We start from the raw sequence: 21058 nt of genomic DNA on the forward strand, positions 1-21058 counted from the left end.
ACTTAACTCTGCTTCCATCTAGTGGTCAATTGGAACACTTGATATGAACTTTGTGTAGTTGTCACTGGCATTTCACCAGGCACTTTTAAAGCTCAGTACTCTTTATCCTATGGGATGTGGGTGGTGCTGTGGTCCAAACCACAGAGCCTAGGGCTTGCCGATCGGAAGGTCGGTGGTTCGAATCTAGCAGTTTGAAAGCATGTCAAAGTGCAAGTAGATAAATACCACTCCGGTGGGAAGACAAACAGCGTTTCCGTGCACTGCTCTGGTTCGCCAGAAGCGGCTTAGTCATGCTGGCCACATGACCAGGAAGCTGTACGCCGGCTCCCTTGGCCAGTAAAGCGAGATGTGCGCTGCAACCCCAGAGTCGTTCGCGACTGGACTTAAAAGTCAGGGGTCCCTTTACCTTTACTCTTTATCCTTAAAGCACCGGATTCGGACTATGGGAGTGTGGCACTCTATATATTGTTGCAGCTGAGCTCCAATTAGCCCCAGCCAACATGGTCAGAGATAGGATTGGAGTCCAACAACATCTAGAGAGCCACAGGTACCCACCTGTGACTTAAAAACACCAATAAACTGGTGTGACCAACTGTTAAGGAGAAATGGGTTAAGATCTTCAATCAGGTATGAAACTCACACAATACTTTTGGGAAATTATTATCTTTCAGCTTAACTCTGCATCCACTACCATGAACTCCTGGCAGCATACAAACATGATCAATAATATGTTTAAATATAGACCAGGCATTTCCAAATTCTTTCCCAAGAGTGCAAAAAGTTCACAGGAAGAGATGTGGGAATGGAAGAACTGAGAGCCAAGTGATAACAGCACTCCCGTTGGATAACAATGTACCTGTTGCAGGGTAACTCGCATGTGCTTCCAATGGCTTGGCAAAGGACAGTACAATATGGTTCCAAAACTCTGAAGTTACTTGTCAAACTACATACATTAGTTCCGCACACACATCATATTAAACCATAATTCAAATCAAGCTATGGTATGATGCAAATAAGCAGTGTGGTGGCGCATGCTGCTCAAGTGTTCCCAAGGCACTTCTCTTCCACTGCTACTGCGCCACAGATACAACAAGCCAAAGTCCAGCTTGCTGTGCTATCCAAACCCAAGTTTACGGTGCGCTTCCTCCCAAGGTTTGTTCTTGCCTGTCACTCATGGTGGCAGACTCAGTTGCACACCAGGGGAGGAGAGCCAAGGGAACTTTTGACCAGCAGTCACCACCGTACTGCTCATTCACATCGAACTATGATTTAATGCTACATTCAAACCAGGCCACTACATGATGCATGGTTTTGTTTTTAAAAGGTGTACTTCATTAAAAAGTAAAGATAAAGGACCCCTGACAGTTAAGTCCAGTCACAGACGACTCTGGGGTTGCGGCACTCATCTTGCTTTACTGGCCGAGGGAGCCGCCGTTTGTCCGCAGACAGTTTTTCCGGGTCATGTGGCCAGCATGACTGAGCCACTTCTGGCGAAACCAGAGCAGCACATGGAAATGCCGTTTACCTTCCTGCCGGAGTGGTACCTATTTATCTACTTGCATTTTTGACGTGCTTTTGAACTGCTAGGTTGGCAGGAACTGGGACCAAGCAACGAGAGCTCACCCCATCACGGGGTTTTGAACCACCAACCTTCTGATCGGCAAGTCCAAGAGGCTCAGTGGTTTAGACTCTTATTTTAAAGAAAAAGTAGCGGTGAGCTCCCTGATTAGGAATGTGTTGGCCCCTGTGGTAGCTCCCTGCTGAAAATTCACCTACCCAACACTGCTATTTGCCTTCAAATGTGCTGTTCACTGAAATTAAACAGCACCTTGAGCAAACTGCCACATAGAGGAAGGAATTTGTAGAGGCCCAATTCAGACTGTAGTCCCACAGCTGCTTTTTCTCCAAAATAGAAGTGACCATTTGAACACTAACATGAACAATGTAACATGTAGTTCAACCCTCAGATGGAATGCAATAACAACTTTATCAGCATTTCACTTTACTTATCCCACAAATTTACATTCCAAACACCACAGCAAGAGTACAGCCTATGGCGACTTATCCCTCCACCATGTTTTTGAAATAGTTTTCCTGTGGTTATGGTTTATGGTCATTTTAGATGAGAAAATGAGTCTTAGCAGTACCGGCTTTTGCAGTCGTCCAGCTACATAGAGTGTCTTCCAGCGAAGCAAATCTTCAATCAGAACATCAGTACTAATAACACCATATTTTATAACCTGGAACATGCAAAAATGAGAGCTGGATTACATTAGGTGTAAATAAAAGACAAATACACATCTGCCAAAAGCAAAATAGGTTTGCACAAAGGCTGAATCTTTTGAAAATTCTTTTGGGGAAATTATTCTCAAAGCACGAGAGAGGTAGGTTTTTTTTTTGTCTGTTTTGCTAAGAACCATCCTAAGAAGAAGCAGAGGGGCACACACTGTGAAGTCTTTTTCATCAGAAACTTTCCATGGGAAAATCACTTATCTCCCCTGTTCTCCTCATAAGCCTTTCTGCAGAGTCTCTTATCTAACCTTCAAGGCGCCTCTTGATATTTAAACAGTTACCTCACTTGGAGTCCAAAAACTAACCTAGTTTTGAACCTATCTTTCGTGATGGAAAGAGTCATAAAAGTTGTTTTATTGTAATAAAATCTAAAACAAAGATTAAAATAACCACAATTTAAATCAATGAATCCCATTTTCATAGAACATATTGCCTTTCAAAAGAATTTTCATCTTGGTAATAAAGCTCTCACAGAGCAAAAGCCTGAATGAGTCAATCACTAAACTTGTGCACTGGGGACAAACCCAGATAACAGCAAATATATTACTTACCCTGCCATTACAAGGCACTAGTGTATTGTAGTAAATCCCTGCTCCATAGTTCTGGACGTTACTGATTGGCTTGGGCCCAAAATATTTTAGAAAGGAATAATGATTACGATTCTTTAGCAGGTTCATCATATGCCATGTCACAGAATCATCAACAGCAAACACAAAGTCCAGCATATTGTTCTGTAAATTAAAAAAGATGACAGAATGCATAGGGTTTTTTTTGCTTACAATCACAAGACACTCCTGAACCATGTTAAACACCAGAAGGCAACATAAAGATCTGAAACAAAAAAATGAAGAAACACATAAGAAAACACACACACACACACACCTACCTGCAAGCAAAAGCTCACAAAGCATGTTTGTCCACTCCATGTTGCATCCAGATTAAATTAGGTCCCATTCAAATCCAGACTAAGGTTTCAATTAAAATCATTAATTTAGTCCCCACTTTAATTCAATGGGATTTAAGTGCAGGCTTTGGATTGGGCACAGGCTAACTTTAGAGTACATGATGCATCAGCATCTGATGGCACTTAATAAAATTCAAGCCTCAGTGGTGTTTTGATACTTAAAGAAAAACTGAATCCAATACTTGATCAGGTATGCCCAGATACGCCCAAGACGTTCACTTACAACAGTGGTTTTCCACCAGTGTGCTGTGGCACCCTGGGGTGCCTTGAATGATGCTCAGGGGTGCCATGGGCAACACTGGCCCCTGCCCCTCTCTCTTTCTCTCCCTCCTCTGATGCTCTCTTGCATCCTCTCCCCCAAGGGGAAGATTCCCAAGGAGAAGAGAGGAGGCTGAGAGGACACTCCACAAGGAAGGGTGGAGAGGCTTCAAAAAAAGGGTGAGAGGCTGCCAGTTCTGCAGGCAAGGGGTGGCCTAACTGGGCTCCTGAGCCCCACAGAGGTGCCGCAGAAAGAATGTAGTTGGTCAAGGGAGCCGTGGACCCCAAAAGGTTGAAAACCTCTTAGAACAATACCACTGATAACCCAATCAGTACAACACCATAGGCCACTATTAACGCATTATTCACTACAAAAAAAATTTTTTTCCTTCCAGTAGCACCTTAAAGACCAACTAAGTTAGTTCTTGGTATGAGCTTTCGTGTGCATGCACACTTCTTCAGATACACACTGAATATCTGAAGAAGTGTGCATGCACACGAAAGCTCATACCAAGAACTAACTTAGTTGGTCTTTAAGGTGCTACTGGAAGGAAAAAAAAAATTTTGTTTTGACTATGGCAGACCAACACGGCTACCTATCTGTAACTGGCATTATTCACTGTGACTGTATTAGGAACCATCTAAGAAACAAATGGTTAAAAACAGTTGAAGCTAAAAGGGATAGGATTGCAACCTTAGAATGAGCCTTAAACTTAAAGGCTGCCAGACTCTAACCTCAATTAACAGACTGTGGCTGCACAGTTTATTGGAAGCAAATTCCATTATAGACAGTGATAGCTATTTTCAAATGAACATGCATTGATAGACGCTGCTAGGTGCTGGTTTTACCTGCAATTAAAGATTGTGTTGCATGGATGGTGCTATGAAGCATATGGCAAAAAACCGAGAGGAGCTCTATTATGTTTTCCTGGGCTCATGAGGGTAGAATTGGGGAAGGGTGGGTTATTCTTAAAACAACACACACATCCCAGCTCCTTGCTCCGGAAGGATGCAGAAAGAACCACTTCAAAAACAGCCGCCGCCGCTTGATCGCTCGCAGGTTTTACAGCTAAATAATAGGCATAGGACTCGCCCCTTCCCGTCCTAGGAGTCTATTCCAGCCCCACTTACCCCCGTTTCCACGGCAGAGGCCCCCGCTTGCTGAAAGACCCCGGACCCATAAGCAAAAGCTAGGCTGAGCTCTTGAGGGAAATGAGCCAGGATCCTGCGGAATTTCACCGCCGAGCTCTGCAAAGCCATGCGGCCAAAGTAAACAACGTGCGCCTTAAGCGCGCGCGGAGTCTTCGCAGGGCAGACTCAGCAGCTGGGAGGGCCGGGCGGAAGCAGCACGTCGTCCAACGTCCACGCCAGTAGCTGAGGAAATAGAGGGTTTGAACCAAGAGGAAACCAAGTAGGCGTTCTGAAACCACAGCGCCCTCTCTGGTAGAGAGCTGCCTTGGGAGGCACCGCTTTCTGGTGCGCAATCCAGTCTACGCAGAAAATACCGGTGATGAATTCCCTGGGGCTTGAGACCAGATAAACAGGGATAGGAGTGTAGCCTGGCAGGAACCAAATTATATAGGCAGGCAGCAGTGCGAGCAGAACTTTTCTCAAGGTTCTTTCTGGAGTAGAGTTACTGTTTTGGGGTGAAAAGTATACTCAGAGTTGAGAGTGGATTTCATGCTCTTTATTCAGTTCATAGTGGTGAGGAGGAATGAAAGTTTCCCCAAAATATCTGCTTTATATACAGTGGTGCCCCGCAAGACGAATGCCTCGCAAAACGAAAAACGCGCAAGACGAAAGGGTTTTTCGGTTTTTGCGTTGCTTGGCTAGACGATTTTCCTTATGGGCTTGCTTCCTTTGTTTCCTTGTTTTCTTAAAGCCGCTAAGCCATTAATAGCTGCTAAGCCGCTAAGCCGCTAACAGCCGTGCTTCGCAAGATGAAAAAACCGCAAGATGAAGAGACTCGCGGAACGGATTAATTTCGTCTTGCGAGGCACCACTGTACATTATTTACACAATGGGCTGCACGTGATTGGCTAATTCCGAGATTCTCCTGTAGGCCAATCAGGTTGTGGATTCACTTCCACCTGGAGCTGGATTGGGTGGCTCCTGCGGACCAATCATACTGCTGCATTGTTCTAGGACCAATCAGACTGCTGCATTCTGAATCCTATTCTTCTAGGACCAACCAGACTGCTGCATTTTGGATCCTATTCAACTCAGTACATAACATGGGGAGTAAAGAAAGCTGATTAAGTTTTTTATCTTTTTTTTATCCCACCACTCACAGGTTCCGAAGATGGGGAAAGGCTTGTTCCCCTGGTTCACTTCATGCAGCCAATGCAATTGTTTATTGTTTAAAAAAAAATATGTATGACTGTGTTAGGGTTGCATATCCCATGAGGCAGATCCACTAGCACAAGGACTTTCTATTGCACAAGGGAACTTTCCCTCCCTCTCCTTTCCCCACATACCCCCCAAATCTGTTCTTGGGTTCTCAACCCTCTGGAGCAGCCTTGGAGGGCGCACGGGCCAGGGGGCGGGAGAGGTGCCATTGCATAAGTGGAAATCCTGCAGTACTATTTTATTGCATAATGCCTTATATATACGTATAGGTAAGCAAATATTGAGGGAACTGTAATTATTGCCTATATACCTTCTTACTGGACAAAACAAATTTGACTGAATTGCCCAAATTACTCCTGTACTTTTTACACCACCGTTTGATCTAGAGGGATTCCAGCGACAGTTTACTTAACAATCATACTGCCGAAGCATGCATACTGAATATATTGAAATTTTTTAAAAGAATACACACATCATTTGAGGGTGTGTGTTTGGATTTAATGCAGCCTGATCCTGTTACTGCAGTCCCAGGCATCTAGGAGCAAATGCCACTGAACATTTCGGCTTAACTTAATTGTGGTTCAAGCTGTCAGAAATCTTCTATGACCTGCCAAGCAGTAATAATATATGTAGATACAGATGGTCCTACTTGCTCTGAACTACCAAGCAATCTCATCTGATTATTCTGAATGTCAGATTGGCTATGAACCTCGGGGAACGCAGGGAGCTGATAATTACTCAACCAGCTACTGTATGCTGCTGTCGGCAAAGTGTGATACGAAAGTTATTAAAAGCGTACAGCAAAGCTTAAAGGGGCGGCTGCTCTTTTGCATACATTTTCATCTAGAGAGCCAAAGGATCCAGCAGTGGCTGTCATTACAACTGGATCAGAGGCATTATGACACTGATTACTAGCTGCCAGCATGCAGAAGCTGGTGGGCTTCCCAGAGGTGTCTGCCTGGCCACTGTAGGCTAGAGGCAGAATCCTGAAAGAAACTACAGCTGGGGCATCATTATTTTTAAAGCTTCCCTTGTGCATTAAAAAAAGATTAAAAACAACAACTTCATCAGAGTAGCAAACTAGCACCATGTGGAACAGATTAAGCTATAAGCTTTCTCCCCAATGCACTGGTTTTCATTTACAGGTATTTCTTCTATGCCCAAGAGTGATGGAGAGCGGGAGTGCCTATGATTCTACAGAAACATGCACCAAAGAGTCCAGACACGACAGCAACTTAGAGAAGATGCTCTCTCAGTAGATGCCATTCAAAACTGTAAGAGACCGTCTGATTATTATATCTTTGAACAGGCAGAATGGTATGGTTGGCGGTGGTCTAGCATAGGGGTAAGCTAATGGTGTGCCCTCCAACTCCAAGCAGCATTTAGCATGGCCAATGGTCAGGGATGATGGGAACTGTAGTCCAGCAACATCTGAAGGGTGCCATGTTGGCTACCCTTGGTCTAATGGATACCTGGGTCCTGAGCCTTGTGGGATTTTAGAGATAAGCGTCATGTTCCTTCATCCAAGCTGCTGCTGACAACAGTAGTGCTTTGAAGGAAAGGGTGAAGCAGTCCCTGTTGGCCCTCTTTGTTCAGATGCAGGGACAAGTGCAAACAGCTCAGAGTTTTATGCATCTCTAGGTGAGGTTTCGACGTGGGTGGTGCTGTGGGTTAAACCACAGAGCCTAGGACTTGCCGATCAGAAGGTCAGCGGTTCGAATCCCCGTGACGGGGTGAGCTCCCATTGCTTGGTCCCAGTTCCTGCCAACCTAGCAGTTCGAAAGCACATCAAAGTGCAAGTAGATAAATAGGTACCACTCTGGCGGGAAGGTAAACGGCATTTCCGTGTGCTGCTCTGGTTCGCCAGAAGCGGCTTAGTCATGCTGGCCACATGACCCGGAAGCTGTACACCGGCTTCCTCGGCCAATAAAGCGAGATGAGCGCCGCAACCCCAGAGTCGGTCATGACTGGACCTAATGGTCAGGGGTCCCTTTACCTTTACCCTTTAGGTGAGGTTTAGGCAGCCCCACATAAATCAATAATGTGTCCAGAACCTCCATGATGTTGCAGAGGATCTGGGATATATTGTTGTTTTCATTCAGTCAGTAATTTCTGGAAAAAAATATGGCCTTTCAATTTTTGGTCCATCTGGGTGAATATGAATGAGAGTTTCCAGCAAACTAGCAATGTTACTTTAGCTGCTGGACCCCCTTCCTCTTTATTCAGTCAGCAGTTAACACCACTGGGCTGAATCCTTTGTGCTTTCTGTGTCTATAGCAACAGATTAATTCTTTTCTTCACAACCATCTTGTTTGCTTTCATCACCCTGTAATTGTCATTATCTGCTGTTTTCATAGTTGTTACATCACACCGGCTCTTGTAATTATGTAACAGTAGCCCAAAGCCCCCACATGAGGGCTTTGCAATTATGAATATATAATTTCTGTTTTCATCTCAGATTTTTGAAACATTTAAATGAGCAAAACCCTTTGAGGATTCAAAGCCTTTGGCTTCCCAGACCCAGAGTATTCAGTAGCTGTTTCTTTTTTTTTATAGGATATTTATTAAGATTTTTTAAAGTATTACAATAAAGTAAAAAAGAAGAAAAAACAGATAGATAACAAAAATACAGAATAAAGAAAATTAAAAACACATAAATTTTCAGTTGCTTATTTTCCTTTAACTTATTTCCCGGACCTCCTCATACCTCCCTTTTTTGTATTCCACCACAAATTGTTGATTCAGCAAATCCTTACCATTATATTATTACCTATTTATAATCCTTTTTTTTTCATATTCTCTTAAAGCATTACAGCTGGTAACCACTTAATTTCAATCCAACATCATTCTAACATTCATTAATTTTACAATATTTCTGCAGATAGTCTTTAAATTTCTTCCAATCTTCTTCCACCGACTCTTCTCCCTGGTCTCGGATTCTGCCAGTCATTTCTGCCAATCCCATATAGTCCATCACCTTCATCTGCCATTCTTCCAAAGTGGGTAGATCTTGTGTCTTCCAATACTTTGTAATAAGTATTCTTGCTGCTGTTGTGGCATACATAAAAAAAGTTCTGTCCTTCTTTGGCACCAATTGGCCGACAATGCCCAGAAGAAAGGCCTCTGGTTTCTTCAGAAAGGTATATTTAAATACCTTTTTCATTTCATTATAGATCATTTCCCAGAAAGCCTTAATTCTTGGGCACGTCCACCAAAGGTGAAAGAATGTACCTTCAGTTTCTTTGCATTTCCAACATTTATTATCGGGCAAATGATATATTTTTGCAAGCTTGACTGGGGTCATGTACCACCTGTATATCATTTTCATAATATTCTCTCTTAAGGCATTACATGCCGTGAATTTCATACCTGTGGTCCACAACTGTTCCCAGTCAGCAAACATAATGTTATGTCCAACATCTTGTGCCCATTTAATCATAGCAGATTTCACCGTTTCATCCTGTGTATTCAGTAGCTGTTTCAGGCAGATATTTAATTCCCCAGCATATCAACTCAGACTGGTAATTCATGGCCCATAATCAGGTTCGTCAAGTTTATATTGAGAAATGAGTTTGTAGCTTTTCTACCTTTGTGGCCTGTGTTTTCATTCTGTTATTAAGGCACAGTGTGGTACTAATTAATCATAAATTTAGTTGATTAAAAAAACTTCAGGGCAGCACCATGGGAATAGCCAGGATTTTTGTTAGGGGGGAACAGGATTTGGCTGAGGGGCAGGACTTTTGTTAGAGGGAGCAGAACCAATGTGATTGGTCAGTTAAGTATCTGTTCTTTTACTTGATGGGGGGGTGGCAGCTGCCCCCCCCCGGCAGCACCCAGGTTCTACTTGGAAATCTGAAGCAAAGTGCATCAGGCAAAACATAACACAGGATGCAACAGGGGGGTTGGCAACTTCGTGGGCATAAGAGGAAGTTCTCAAGAGTGTCATTGCACCTACAGGTATCACTCTGGAGACCATAGGTTTCGTTAGTTCCTGGATCCCAAGCTGTGTGGGGCCATAAAGATAAGCAGCAGCACTTGTATCTGTAAATGGTGCATGCTGAAGCTGAAAATGCATCATGGACATTATTTAGCTGAACAGCATATAGAATGCAGGCTTGTGTGAATCAAGATTCAAGTATTATGACCAGCACATAAAATCCAAACCTATGTGGATCGAGTCTGGTTTCTGAAATCAGAGGCTTTCCAATAGCACATTCCATAATGTGATTTCCATTCACTCATATGCAGACTGTGATGGTGAATTGCTCTGAGGGCTGCATAGCATGTAGTTTAAACAACGTAATGCAGAGTTCTATATTAATCTCTTACACTTCTACCTCAATAGGTTTGTGACTAAATGTGAATCTCAAAACTGGCAAGAATACTTTCCTGATATAATACCCATTTCCCACTCCTTAGCATAGAGAACAAAAATGGTGTGTGTGTGTGTGTGTGTGTGTGTGTAATAAAGAGTTTTATCCTTGGGCGAAATCCACAGAGGTAGGGAACTATTCCAATAATAAATAAAGGTAAAGGTACCCCTGCCCGTACGGGCCAGTCTTGCCAGACTCTAGGGTTGTGCGCTCATCTCACTCTATAGGCCGGGAGCCAGCGCTGTCCGCAGACATTTCCGGGTCATGTGGCCAGCGTGACAAGCTGCATCTGGCGAGCCAGTGCAGCACACGGAACGCCGTTTACCTTCCCACTGGTAAGCGGTCCCTATTTATCTACTTGCACCCGAAGGTGCTTTCGAACTGCTAGGTTGGCAGGCACTGGGACCGAACGACGGGAGCGCACCCCGCCGCGGGGATTCGAACCGCCAACCATGCGATCGGCAAGTCCTAGGCACTGAGGTTTTACCCACAGCGCCACCCGCGTCCCATCCAATAATAAAGACTGTATGCTATATGCATCCAGCTGCAATTACAAACAACTACCACTTGATGTCCTCTTTTCTCAAAACTATCATAAATTTTTCAAAACCCTGCTGTTGCTTTTAAGGTTATTTGTGATTCCATTGAAAACACCCTTTTTGTGCTGGATTGGTGTTGCTAGTTTTTGTTGTCATGGTAACATATATGCACTGTATTATATATACACCATTTAGAGTACATTAGTCCCACTTTACAGCTAATGAATACTGAGGCTAGAAATACATGGCCAGGCCAGGTCAGTCAGTAAATCTACGGCACTAGAAGAACAGCTGAGTAATAAAATACTTTCTCAGAGTACAGCTAGCTGCAACTTACACACAATTGACTCGTGCTCATTCAGCTTTGAGCGCTTGGCAAAAGTATATACATAAATATATAAAGGCGGCAGAAAATGAGCAGGCAACCAGGCAAAAAAGACTTTGGTAATCCTACCCACCACTGCACCCAATTGGTTCTGACTATATGAGATTTTGGCTTTAGGCATGAACCCTGAAATATTACCCCTACGTAATTTGAGGGCTTGCTGTATATGCTTTCCTTTCACCACTGAACAAGTGATATTTCCTTTCTTTTCCGTCTCCTGCTTCCCCAAACACATAGGTTTCAGTAGCAGTTTGACTATGAACAGCTTCTCCTTCTCCCTCCCCATATTTTAATGGCATAGTAAGGCCATTCATAGGAGAGGCTCTGTTACAAAAGACACATTTTCATAATCACAGGTGGGCTCACAATCCTTCTCCACCAAAGAAAACCCCCATTCCTAGTCTTGTTCTACTTCCAGCATCCCAATGCATGATCTATTCGCATTTAAGGCTCCAGACAGTGGAAGAAAGCACTTTTCATTTTGTAGCCTTCATGCTAATGCTTTCTCAAGAAATTGCTGTGGTGGGAAAAGCTGGGGGAGGAAGCAATTATCTTGCCCAAATTCCTCCTGCCCTCCAGGGGGCTGTGAGAAACAGAGAGAGATAGTTGTACAAAAAGCATCTAACAGCACAAACTTTTACACATCTACTTAGAAGTAAATAAACAAGGCCAGATGGCACCACCTGCTTGCATGTACTTTTTAGGCCTAGGACCTGCTGGACTGGTTACAGGCGGGTTACAGATTTAATGAGAAGAGGATAAAATGTAGGTCAGCGTGATTTTAATGGAGCTTCCTCCCAAGTACCGTATTTTTTGCACCATAACACTCACTTTTTTCCTCCTAGAAAGTAAGGGGAAATGTCTGTGTGTGTTATGGAGGGAATGCCTACGGGTGGCATGCCTACAGATTTTCCTCCTCTAAAAACTACGTGCGTCTTATGGTCGGGTGCGTGTTATAGAGCGAAAAATACGGGTAAGTGAGCCCAGGAGTGGAACTTACTAACGAAGAGAAGACCTTTCAGAGGAGCATGATCATCAGCAAATGCTACAGCTTCAATTGCTCCAAAATACAGCAGACAGAATTGCTGGATGGGGTTCATTTCAGAGCACGTATAACCCCTGTTTTGCCAGTTCGTTTCCAGGCCCATTCAAGGTGATCATATTAGTGTTTAAAGCCCTAAATGATTCAAAGCCCAAATACCCGAAAGAGTGTCTGCTTCCCTACAGACCCTTTTGGGTGCTAAGATATGCAGAGGATGCCCTCTTCTTGCCCTCAGAAGCTCAGGGTAGCAGCCCAGGAGAGGCTATTTGTGGCCTCCCCTAAGTTGTGGAAGTCCCCACAGGCATGGGTCTGGTACTTTCATTATACAGCTTTCAGTGAGCTGAAATGTGTATTTTTAGGGCCCACCATTTATTTATTTTTGTAATTTTAAGCTTTAAACTGTTTTTAATATGGAAGCTGGCCACTGGTAATATTTATTTACAACCTGCCCCTACTTGTTCTGTCCTGTCCTGTCCCCGTTCTGCCCTCTTCCAGGTCCAAAATGACACACACGTTGGACACACGTCAGTTGAATGCGTGCAAAATGGTCACTGCTTGTATAATATCTAAACATTCCTATATTGATTTCTATATTCTTCAGTAGAAATTCACTGAGTGATTTACATTATAGGCTATTGATGTAATTAGAAATGGTCCTTGTCCTAAAGATCCATATTTTTAAAAAATAAATATATAAACTGGCTAGTTCAGTAGGCCTTTACCTAAGAGGAAACACCATTAATCCAATGTGGTTTACTTCTGAGTAGACTGGGCTTTGGCTTGCACAGCAAGAAACTGTTTTAAGAATGTGACATATGGTGTATGCTGGAACAGGAAAGCTGTTTAGAATGTATGACCTTCAGGTGCCTTTGCAGCCAGTAAGGTGATTCCTTATTTGCAATATAGTTGATTCTGCTAACCTGGAGATTCCATTTAATTAGCCTTTAAATCTGAAACACATCTGCAAAAAGACTGTTCTTTACCTGCATTTGGCAACTGCTTTTATTTCTTAGTGAAGCATTGCCCGAAGCCTTACTACTTTTATTAAAGCAGGAGTCTGAGAATTAATGTGTGCTGAGCAAATGGAGCTGTACTGTTGCTTGGTCTGGGAAGAATTACCCTTGCACTTGGAATGGTTGAGCACATTTTGATGCGCCTCCAAATGACCGTAGCAAAGGTATGACCACCTCAGTAGATCTATTATGCCTTGCTCTCAGACTTCATAGAGGCTGCTCAATGAGTGGGGAGAGTGAATGTCCCTTCACCTTGTCACCTATGCAAACACTGTTCCTAGGACTGTATACTATGATTTACAGTTAGTAGTGGAAGTCAGTTAGCCAAACACAAAATCCTTCAGGAAATCTGAACCCTGTCAAAATAAAGCATGTGTTCTGGTGTGTAGAAACATCAGAAGGGCTATAATTTAAACTGGGTGTTCATTTTAGATGATGGCTGCTTCATTTATGGATTCTTTGGGTTATAAAGATCTACTGTGACTGAAATATTTTAGTGTGAACCTTAGAGAGAATAAGATCAGAAATTATCACTCGCTCTCCTAGTCACGGAGAGAGCAGGAAATAAGGGCACATTTCCCTGCCACAACCCAGTGGCAGATGTCTTATTCGGTTGACATAATTACAGTGAGCTATTTTTTCTTGATTGGCTCACTACTCTGCATAATTCCTATTAAATGTCCTCAGGCTGCCATTTGCTTTGGCCTAAACAACAACACAATAGCCGGTAGCAAATCTACGACCTCGATGCCGTCTCCCAGCTGTCTTGACTTGATTCATGGATGTACTCGTAGACATTTCTGGATAGCTTTTTGTGCAAAACCACTGGTTTACCGTACATTTAAAAGCTTTTTACACTCACAGCTGGACCAAGATAGTTTGTTCCTTGGGGTGAAGAGCGGTATGCCACACACACACCCTTTCCACATACCTAGAGTGACAAATTATATCTTATTTCAGTATTGGCAAACAACCAGGGGGCTACCGTGACTGCCCCGTCCTCCAACATTTGCCACCTGAGACAGTTACCTCACTCTGCCTAATGGTAAGGCCATCGATGTGGCTGGGGAAACCTAACCAGATGGGTGGGTGAGGTATAAATACAGTGGTACCTTGGGTTACATACACTTCAGGTTACATACGCTTCAGGTTACACACTCTGCTAACCCAGAAATAGTGCTTCAGGTTAAGAACTTTGCTTCAGGTTGAGAACAGAAATCGGGCTCCGGCGGCGCGGCGGCAGCAGGAGGCCCCATTAGCTAAAGTGGTGCTTCAGGTTAAGAACAGTTTCAGGTTAAGAACGGACCTCCGGAACGAATTAAGTACTTAACCTGAGGTACCACTGTAATTATTATTATTATTATTATTACACAATCCTATCACTTTAGTTTTGCAGTTTCTTTTAATGCTCAGACTAATATTGAAAATCCACTATCCAACAAGGTTTGTCAATCTTTGGATGTTATTAGATTTGGATGTTATTGCTTTCATGATCCTACAAAACAAAAGCTAGGGTTAATTACTATATACCCTTTACTGAATCAATGTATCTGTTGGAAAGTAAAAGAAAATGAATTTTCAAGTTCTACATTGTTTTGTTTCTGCTTTAGGCAAAGGGGGAGGTCTGGAGTATGTGTGCACAGACCCTGAAAATAACCATGCTTTGTAAATCTGGAACATGACAAAGAGTACATGTCTAACATTTTAATGAAAAGAAGCCTAGGAGACATTACTCCTAATTATTTTTTCTTCTAACCTGAATCAAACTGTCTCTCCAATAGAAGATTTTGTTTTGTCTCGCAACACTTGTTGAGCTATTAATCCATTGAAACTTTGACTATAAGTACATGCTTCACTTTTTGTATCTCATTTTAATGAAGCAGAGCTGTCGGAAACTCATTGTGTTACTAACGCTATACTAATCTGAGAAATGCACTCCAAGTTGTTGTTGCTGCTTTAAATCATTTATCAAATCAGGAGCAAACATAATACATACCTTATTTAAGAGCCTGGTGCTCCAAATTTCCAAATCACAGTTGTGCATAGCTAAACCAGAAAGTAACACAGAAGGAGGAGCACAATATAAAGTCCATCATTGCAAAGTGAGGGGAAAAGGAAAAATACATTTGTGGAATATTTTGCAATTCTGCACTTCAGACCAATGTACTTAAGCAAACTACAGAAAGTCATGGGGCATAACAACCCAATTTATAGCTTGGCTACAGCAGTAATGCATCTGCTTCCTCGATTTCTCTTGCAAGGTAGTTGCAGATTGATTACATTTCTTATAATGTCATGGCTCCAGAAAAAAAAATATGTTTAAAGAAGAACCATTTAAAATGGTAAGTAAAAATTATTCTGATACCACACAACTCATCAGATGGATGTGATTACGGTCTGTGACCTATTTATCTCTATGACTCACCTAAGTCAGCTCATTCCTCTCCCTATACTTGCTGCCTTTGGTATCATCTGTGATGAAGACTGGACACAAAGTTTGATCCTTTTGCATTTCTAACTTCTACTTTTGCATTTCTAACTGATACTATCTGACAGGCCACATAGCTGATAGTTAACACTGGTATTACCAATTCCAGTTACCTCACTCTCTACTGATAGCAATGTTTTTTTAAATGAACATACAATCCTTACTTCAAGGTGTGCAAAAAATGGTTGTCTCTTGGTCACTTTTTAAGAATTGTGACTAGGAGGAAATTTGTTATATATTATTAGACAATTGAAAGTTACCGTAATTATATACAATATTGCAACTCATGTGCCCAACATACAGCCCAGAAAACCAGACAAAACCTTTCCACGATAAAATATGGCACCATGCTCTGGAAACCTTATTTCAGGACGTTTTCTCAGTTTTTTTTGTTTTGTTGTTGTAAATTAAGCATTGTGCTGCCCCTATAGCCTTTATCATCCCTTAACTTCTTACTCCCACTGCTTCTTCACAGATTAATTTCCCTTTGTCTCTCTCTCTCTCCAGTGCTTATATTTTTTGTTATTATTGTTCTCCATGAAAAGCTCCCTATTCTTTCTTAAGCAGCTTATCTACGCCTGCTTCAAATTGATTCTTTCTGCACAAAATGGTAAAATCCTGCCCATTCACTTCTGTCCCATCCCTAAAATTCTAGTTCATGCTCTGCCTTTTTCCCTCCATAACCTCTATAATGTTATCCTCTCTGACCTTGCTTTGCTCAGCCTACTCAGTAGGCTTGCTTTGCTCAGCCTACTCACCTTTATCCAAAATTCCACTATGAAAATTATTAACCTGCTTCATAATTCGGTTCCCAAAACTGGCTCACCATCTCATTGATGTCCAGCACAAGCTCCCTATTCTTATTTTTAAAGCTGCCCACAGCCTTTTCTACCCAGCCTTCTGGTTTCCTGTTAAAGATCCTTATCTGAAATTTTACTGGAATTGTAACTCCATGAGGGGTAAACTACAGTTCAAGGATGCACCCATGTGATCAAGAGATCTCAAGCTTATGGAGATGTCATCTTTTGACCTCATGGATTTAGGATGCTGGAAGGCAGTTGTAGTTTCTGTTTTCAATGCTTTCAATATTTATTGCGCTCACAGGCTTAGGCTGCAATTCTGTACCAAGTTTCTTGGGAGTGATGCCACCAAATGCTATGTGATTTACATTTGAGAAGACACATAGAGAGTTGCACAGTTACAGAAAATGATATGTACAATCACTATAACTTTGGCAAGACAAAAATGTATTTAAGTCTTGATGGGAATTTTGTTTTTTGTGTTTTTTAAGGAAAGATGCTAATTACATTGGCCTAAAGCTCTGAGTATTGTAGGCAATTTGCGTAATTGCACAGGCCTTCCACTCATCACTGCGGTAGGTCTATTCTGGTTGGCAGCATATTTGTTCTTTTAACACAGCATTTAGTAAATCTCTCTTTAAAAAGAAGATACAAACCTAATGATTTCAGCAGTATATCATATAGGTTGTTGTTTTGCTTTTGAGAGCCTTATTATGTAACCATCCAATGAAGACCCTAATAGTCTTTAATGCTAGGAAGCTTCAGTATTGAAGTGCATGATAAATGTATCAGCCAACTTGAGCATCTTTCAGGACTGTAATGGATAACTGTCTTTCTAGCATCTAGTTAAGAGTGAAAAACTGCAGCTGAAAACCAGCTAATGAGCTCATTTTGCATTTTTATGGCAAGCCTCCTTCTTGATTTGATACTGCATGGTGAACCTAGGTCAGGAGAATAAGAAAATGGAATTGTCTGAGACTTCTGAAGGGACAGCTTGTTGGTGGTCAATTATTAGGACACATGGACTTCAGGCTTCCCATTCTTGCTTGTTACTGCTATATATTCAATATATTTGAATTTCTACGGAATACCATTTGTAATGCAATAGAATACAATATGTAAGAAATAAAAGCAGGAATAATAACAATATTTATAAATCACAGAGTATCTAGCACAGCACAATACAATTTCTCCAGCAGGCAGAAAAATGATGGAGTGATTCACCAAGGCCCTTGGCAATTTCTGGGCGGTAGCGGGGGGCGGGGGGCGGGGAGGAGGCATTTGGGAATCACTGCCTTAGAATAAATGTGGGCACACAACCCTCCCAACACAATGAGATATGAAAATGTAACCCGAAGTGGACAGCTTGATGGCACTCACCTGGCCTTCTGAAAGCTGAGTCACTGCTGCTTCCCAGGAAAGAAACTGAGAGGGGCTCCGGATTAGCTTTGCCAGTCCATTTTCATCACACCAACCTCCCTATTGCCTCCCCCACTCCTTGCCAGTAAGCAGCAGCAACTCTTAAACTCAGGGTCATGGGTTTGAGCCCCATGTTGGGCAAAAGATTCTTGCATTGCAGGGGATTTGTCAAGATGGCTCTTGTGGTCCCTTCCAACTCTACAATTCAACCAAGAGAGCACCTCCCTCATCATGCCATTTGCTTCTGACCTCTAGGGCCACAAGAGCTTTATTTGTGCTTTATTTTGTTTTTCCCGTTAACTATGATTGCCTCCCAAATGAACATGTAGTGATCTGGTAGTGCCATCTGGTGCTGCAGTGATCTTGAACTGAAGTTGTTTTTAGCAGGCATTATTTTATTTGCAATATTGATTATTTGGATTAGAAGCATAATTTTCTAGCCAGTTTGAAACACTCCCCTGCGGCTCTTTATATGTACAACAGCCTCTAAACTCATTTCAAACTTTGATTTGTTTACTATTCACTGGGTTAATTGGCTGCATCTTAGGAACCAAAGGAGGAATTAAAGCTGAATCTCCTTCTATTAGACCCCTGTTTTATGGAAAACTCAGATTGGGTTAGTTTCTTCCTGTTACTGCTAGGATCATATTCTGAGTTTCACATAGTTTAGGATTGGGTTACAAATTGTTCAGTAATTTAGGGCTAATTGATTTATAGAAAATGGATGACAGTTTTACAGAAAATTTAGACTATTTAAAGGAATAAGATCTAAAGAATGGTGTTAGGCAGTGTCCTGCCAGTGACCAGAGAATGCTCAGTTAATTCTATCTTGGTCTTTGAATAACAGACCCCCATGCTATATTACAAAACTGGTTATGAAACTCCCTCAGTTTCAAAAGAGATCTGTCATGCTGCTTTAATTTCATACCACTCTTGGGCACAGGGACACACAGTGCTTTGGATCTAGGACAAGGAAAATAAATACGAAGATTGTAAAGCAAATTTTGTAGGAGGGGGGAATGACATCTTAGACTACTAGGGCTGTATCCGGTGAAGTCATTCTGTTTGTGCAATGACTTCTACCTGTGCAATGAGAGTTCTGCTTCTGCACTCCTTTCTCCATGTACTTCTCTCCCACAATTTGTTCTGGGCATTCTCCAACCCTCCAGGACACATTGGGGGGGATGCACAGGGCAAGTAGAAGCCCTTGTTTAGAATAGCAATAAACTATTTAGAATAGCAATAAACCCACTGGAAAGTTAAGTCTGATTTGCAGCACAAAAGCAGTAATGTAACATCACAAGACAGCATCTTAAAAAGCAGAGACATCGCTTTGCCAACAAAGGTCCGTATAGTTAAAGCTATGGTTTTCCCTATAGTGATGTATGGAAGTGAAAGCTGGACCATAAAGAAGGCTGATCGCCTAATAATTGATGCTTTTGAATTATGGTGCTGGAGGAGACTCTTGAGAGTCCCATGGACTGCAAGAAGATCAAACCTCTCCATTCTTAAGGAAATCAGCCCTAAGTTCTCACTGGAAGGACAGATCGTGAAGCTGAGGCTCTAATACTTTGGCCACCTCATGAGAAGAGAAGACTCCCTGGAAAAGACCCTGATGTTGGGAAAGATGGAGGGCACAAGGAGAAGGGGACGACAGAGGACGAGATGGTTGGATAGTGTTCTCGAAGCTACCAGCATGAGTTTGACCAAACTGCGGGAGGCAGTGGAAGACAGGAGTGCCTGGCGTGCTCTGGTCCATGGGGTCACAAAGAGTCGGACACAGCCAAATGACTAAACAACAACAACAACAATGTCACAAGACCATACAGCTTGAGGACTACCTGCCGCAATGTTAACAATATTATTGTCTACCACCATTCCAAAGCTTATGATTCTAACTCATGTCTTTCAGCAACAATAATTATGCTTAAATTGAAAAGGAAGAGGCAGCAGGGCTAGAATTCCACAGAAAAATACCGAAACATGCAGGTACAGGAGCACATGGGACAGCTCACTGCCTCAAATCCAAGAGCTCTGATTTAGCTGGCTTACTTATTTGGGCTGATAATGCTCAGCAGTGTTAACAGTGCATCATCTCACTTTCCTGAGATTAAGTTTGGAGTTCTTTCCCAGTTGTGTATTTGAAAAATAAGCATAGGAGTTCTAACCCTTCAAGACATTTTGTCCATCATTTCAGCGAAACATCCATTAATACAGGGACTCCATTACCAGACATCTGTAGAGTCAAGTCACTGGTAAGAGAGGTTCTTCTGACCTTGCTACAATTATAAACAATTTATGAACTAACTAGAAGTTGGAGAGGCTATGTCAATGAGAGATTTGTGTGAGCAATTACAGTACCTGTGGCTTCAGCAAGACTGACTTCTCATTCTGCTTATCTTTTTCACTCTGCTTTGCCCATGATTTAAAACTCCGTTAATTCCAAATGCAGCTCAGGTTACAGGGCCAGTAGTTTCCATCATCTTGTAAAGAATGAGGAAGATAAATCCAGTAAACATGACATCGGAGTACAAATATGATTATACAACCTCACATTCCCAAATGGCTAAATAATTTCCAGTGCAGTCCTACCAACATTAACTCAGAAATAGGTTCAGTGAGTGCCTACATGTATACAATACTATCCCAGTCTCTGAAGCACTATTGGGCTCATGTCTCACACCCACTAGACCATGGGTAGGCAAACTAAGGCCTGGGGGCCTGATCCGGCCCAATCACCTTCTAAATCTGGCCCGCAGACGGTCTGGGAATCAGTGTGTTTTTACATGAGTAGAATGTGTGCTTTTATTTAAAATGCATCTCTGGGTTATTTGTGGGGCATAGGAATTCGTTCATTTCACCCTCAAAAAATGTAGTCTAGCCCCCCACAAGGTCTGAGGGACAGTGGACCTGACTCCTGCTGAAAAAGCTCACTCACCCCTGCACTGGACTGTCTAATAATACTACTCTCACCTGAGAGGGGTCCAGTTTTATACCAGAGCAGACTCTCACCAGCAAATATAAAACTACTTCCATCCACAATAAGAGTGCTTTGATGAACCGTGAATCTTGATACATTCATCAAACTTGTTGTCAATTCTACTTCTGAGTCTGAGAGCAAAACTAAACAGTGATG

General features: G+C 42.3%; 1 protein-coding gene across 6 annotated transcripts in view; it reads right to left on the reverse strand.

Annotated features, from left to right (window-relative positions):
* TAMM41 (TAM41 mitochondrial translocator assembly and maintenance homolog) overlaps positions 1 to 21058 on the reverse strand; it is a 115884-nt gene that overhangs the window by 22799 nt on the left and 72027 nt on the right. The window contains exons 1-3 of one of the 6 annotated variants that reach the window (XM_053377664.1): positions 4646 to 4870; positions 2844 to 3023; positions 2148 to 2240 (exon numbers count right to left, since the gene is read on the reverse strand). In XM_053377664.1, the coding sequence (XP_053233639.1) occupies positions 2148 to 2240; positions 2844 to 3023; positions 4646 to 4774 (402 nt within the window). In that variant the 5' untranslated portion in view covers positions 4775 to 4870. The other 5 variants (XM_053377670.1, XM_053377668.1, XM_053377671.1 and 2 more) reach the window with 5 other exon arrangements.

This window comes from Podarcis raffonei, chromosome 2 (genome assembly GCF_027172205.1).
Source record: "Podarcis raffonei isolate rPodRaf1 chromosome 2, rPodRaf1.pri, whole genome shotgun sequence".
NCBI lineage: Eukaryota > Metazoa > Chordata > Lepidosauria > Squamata > Lacertidae > Podarcis > Podarcis raffonei.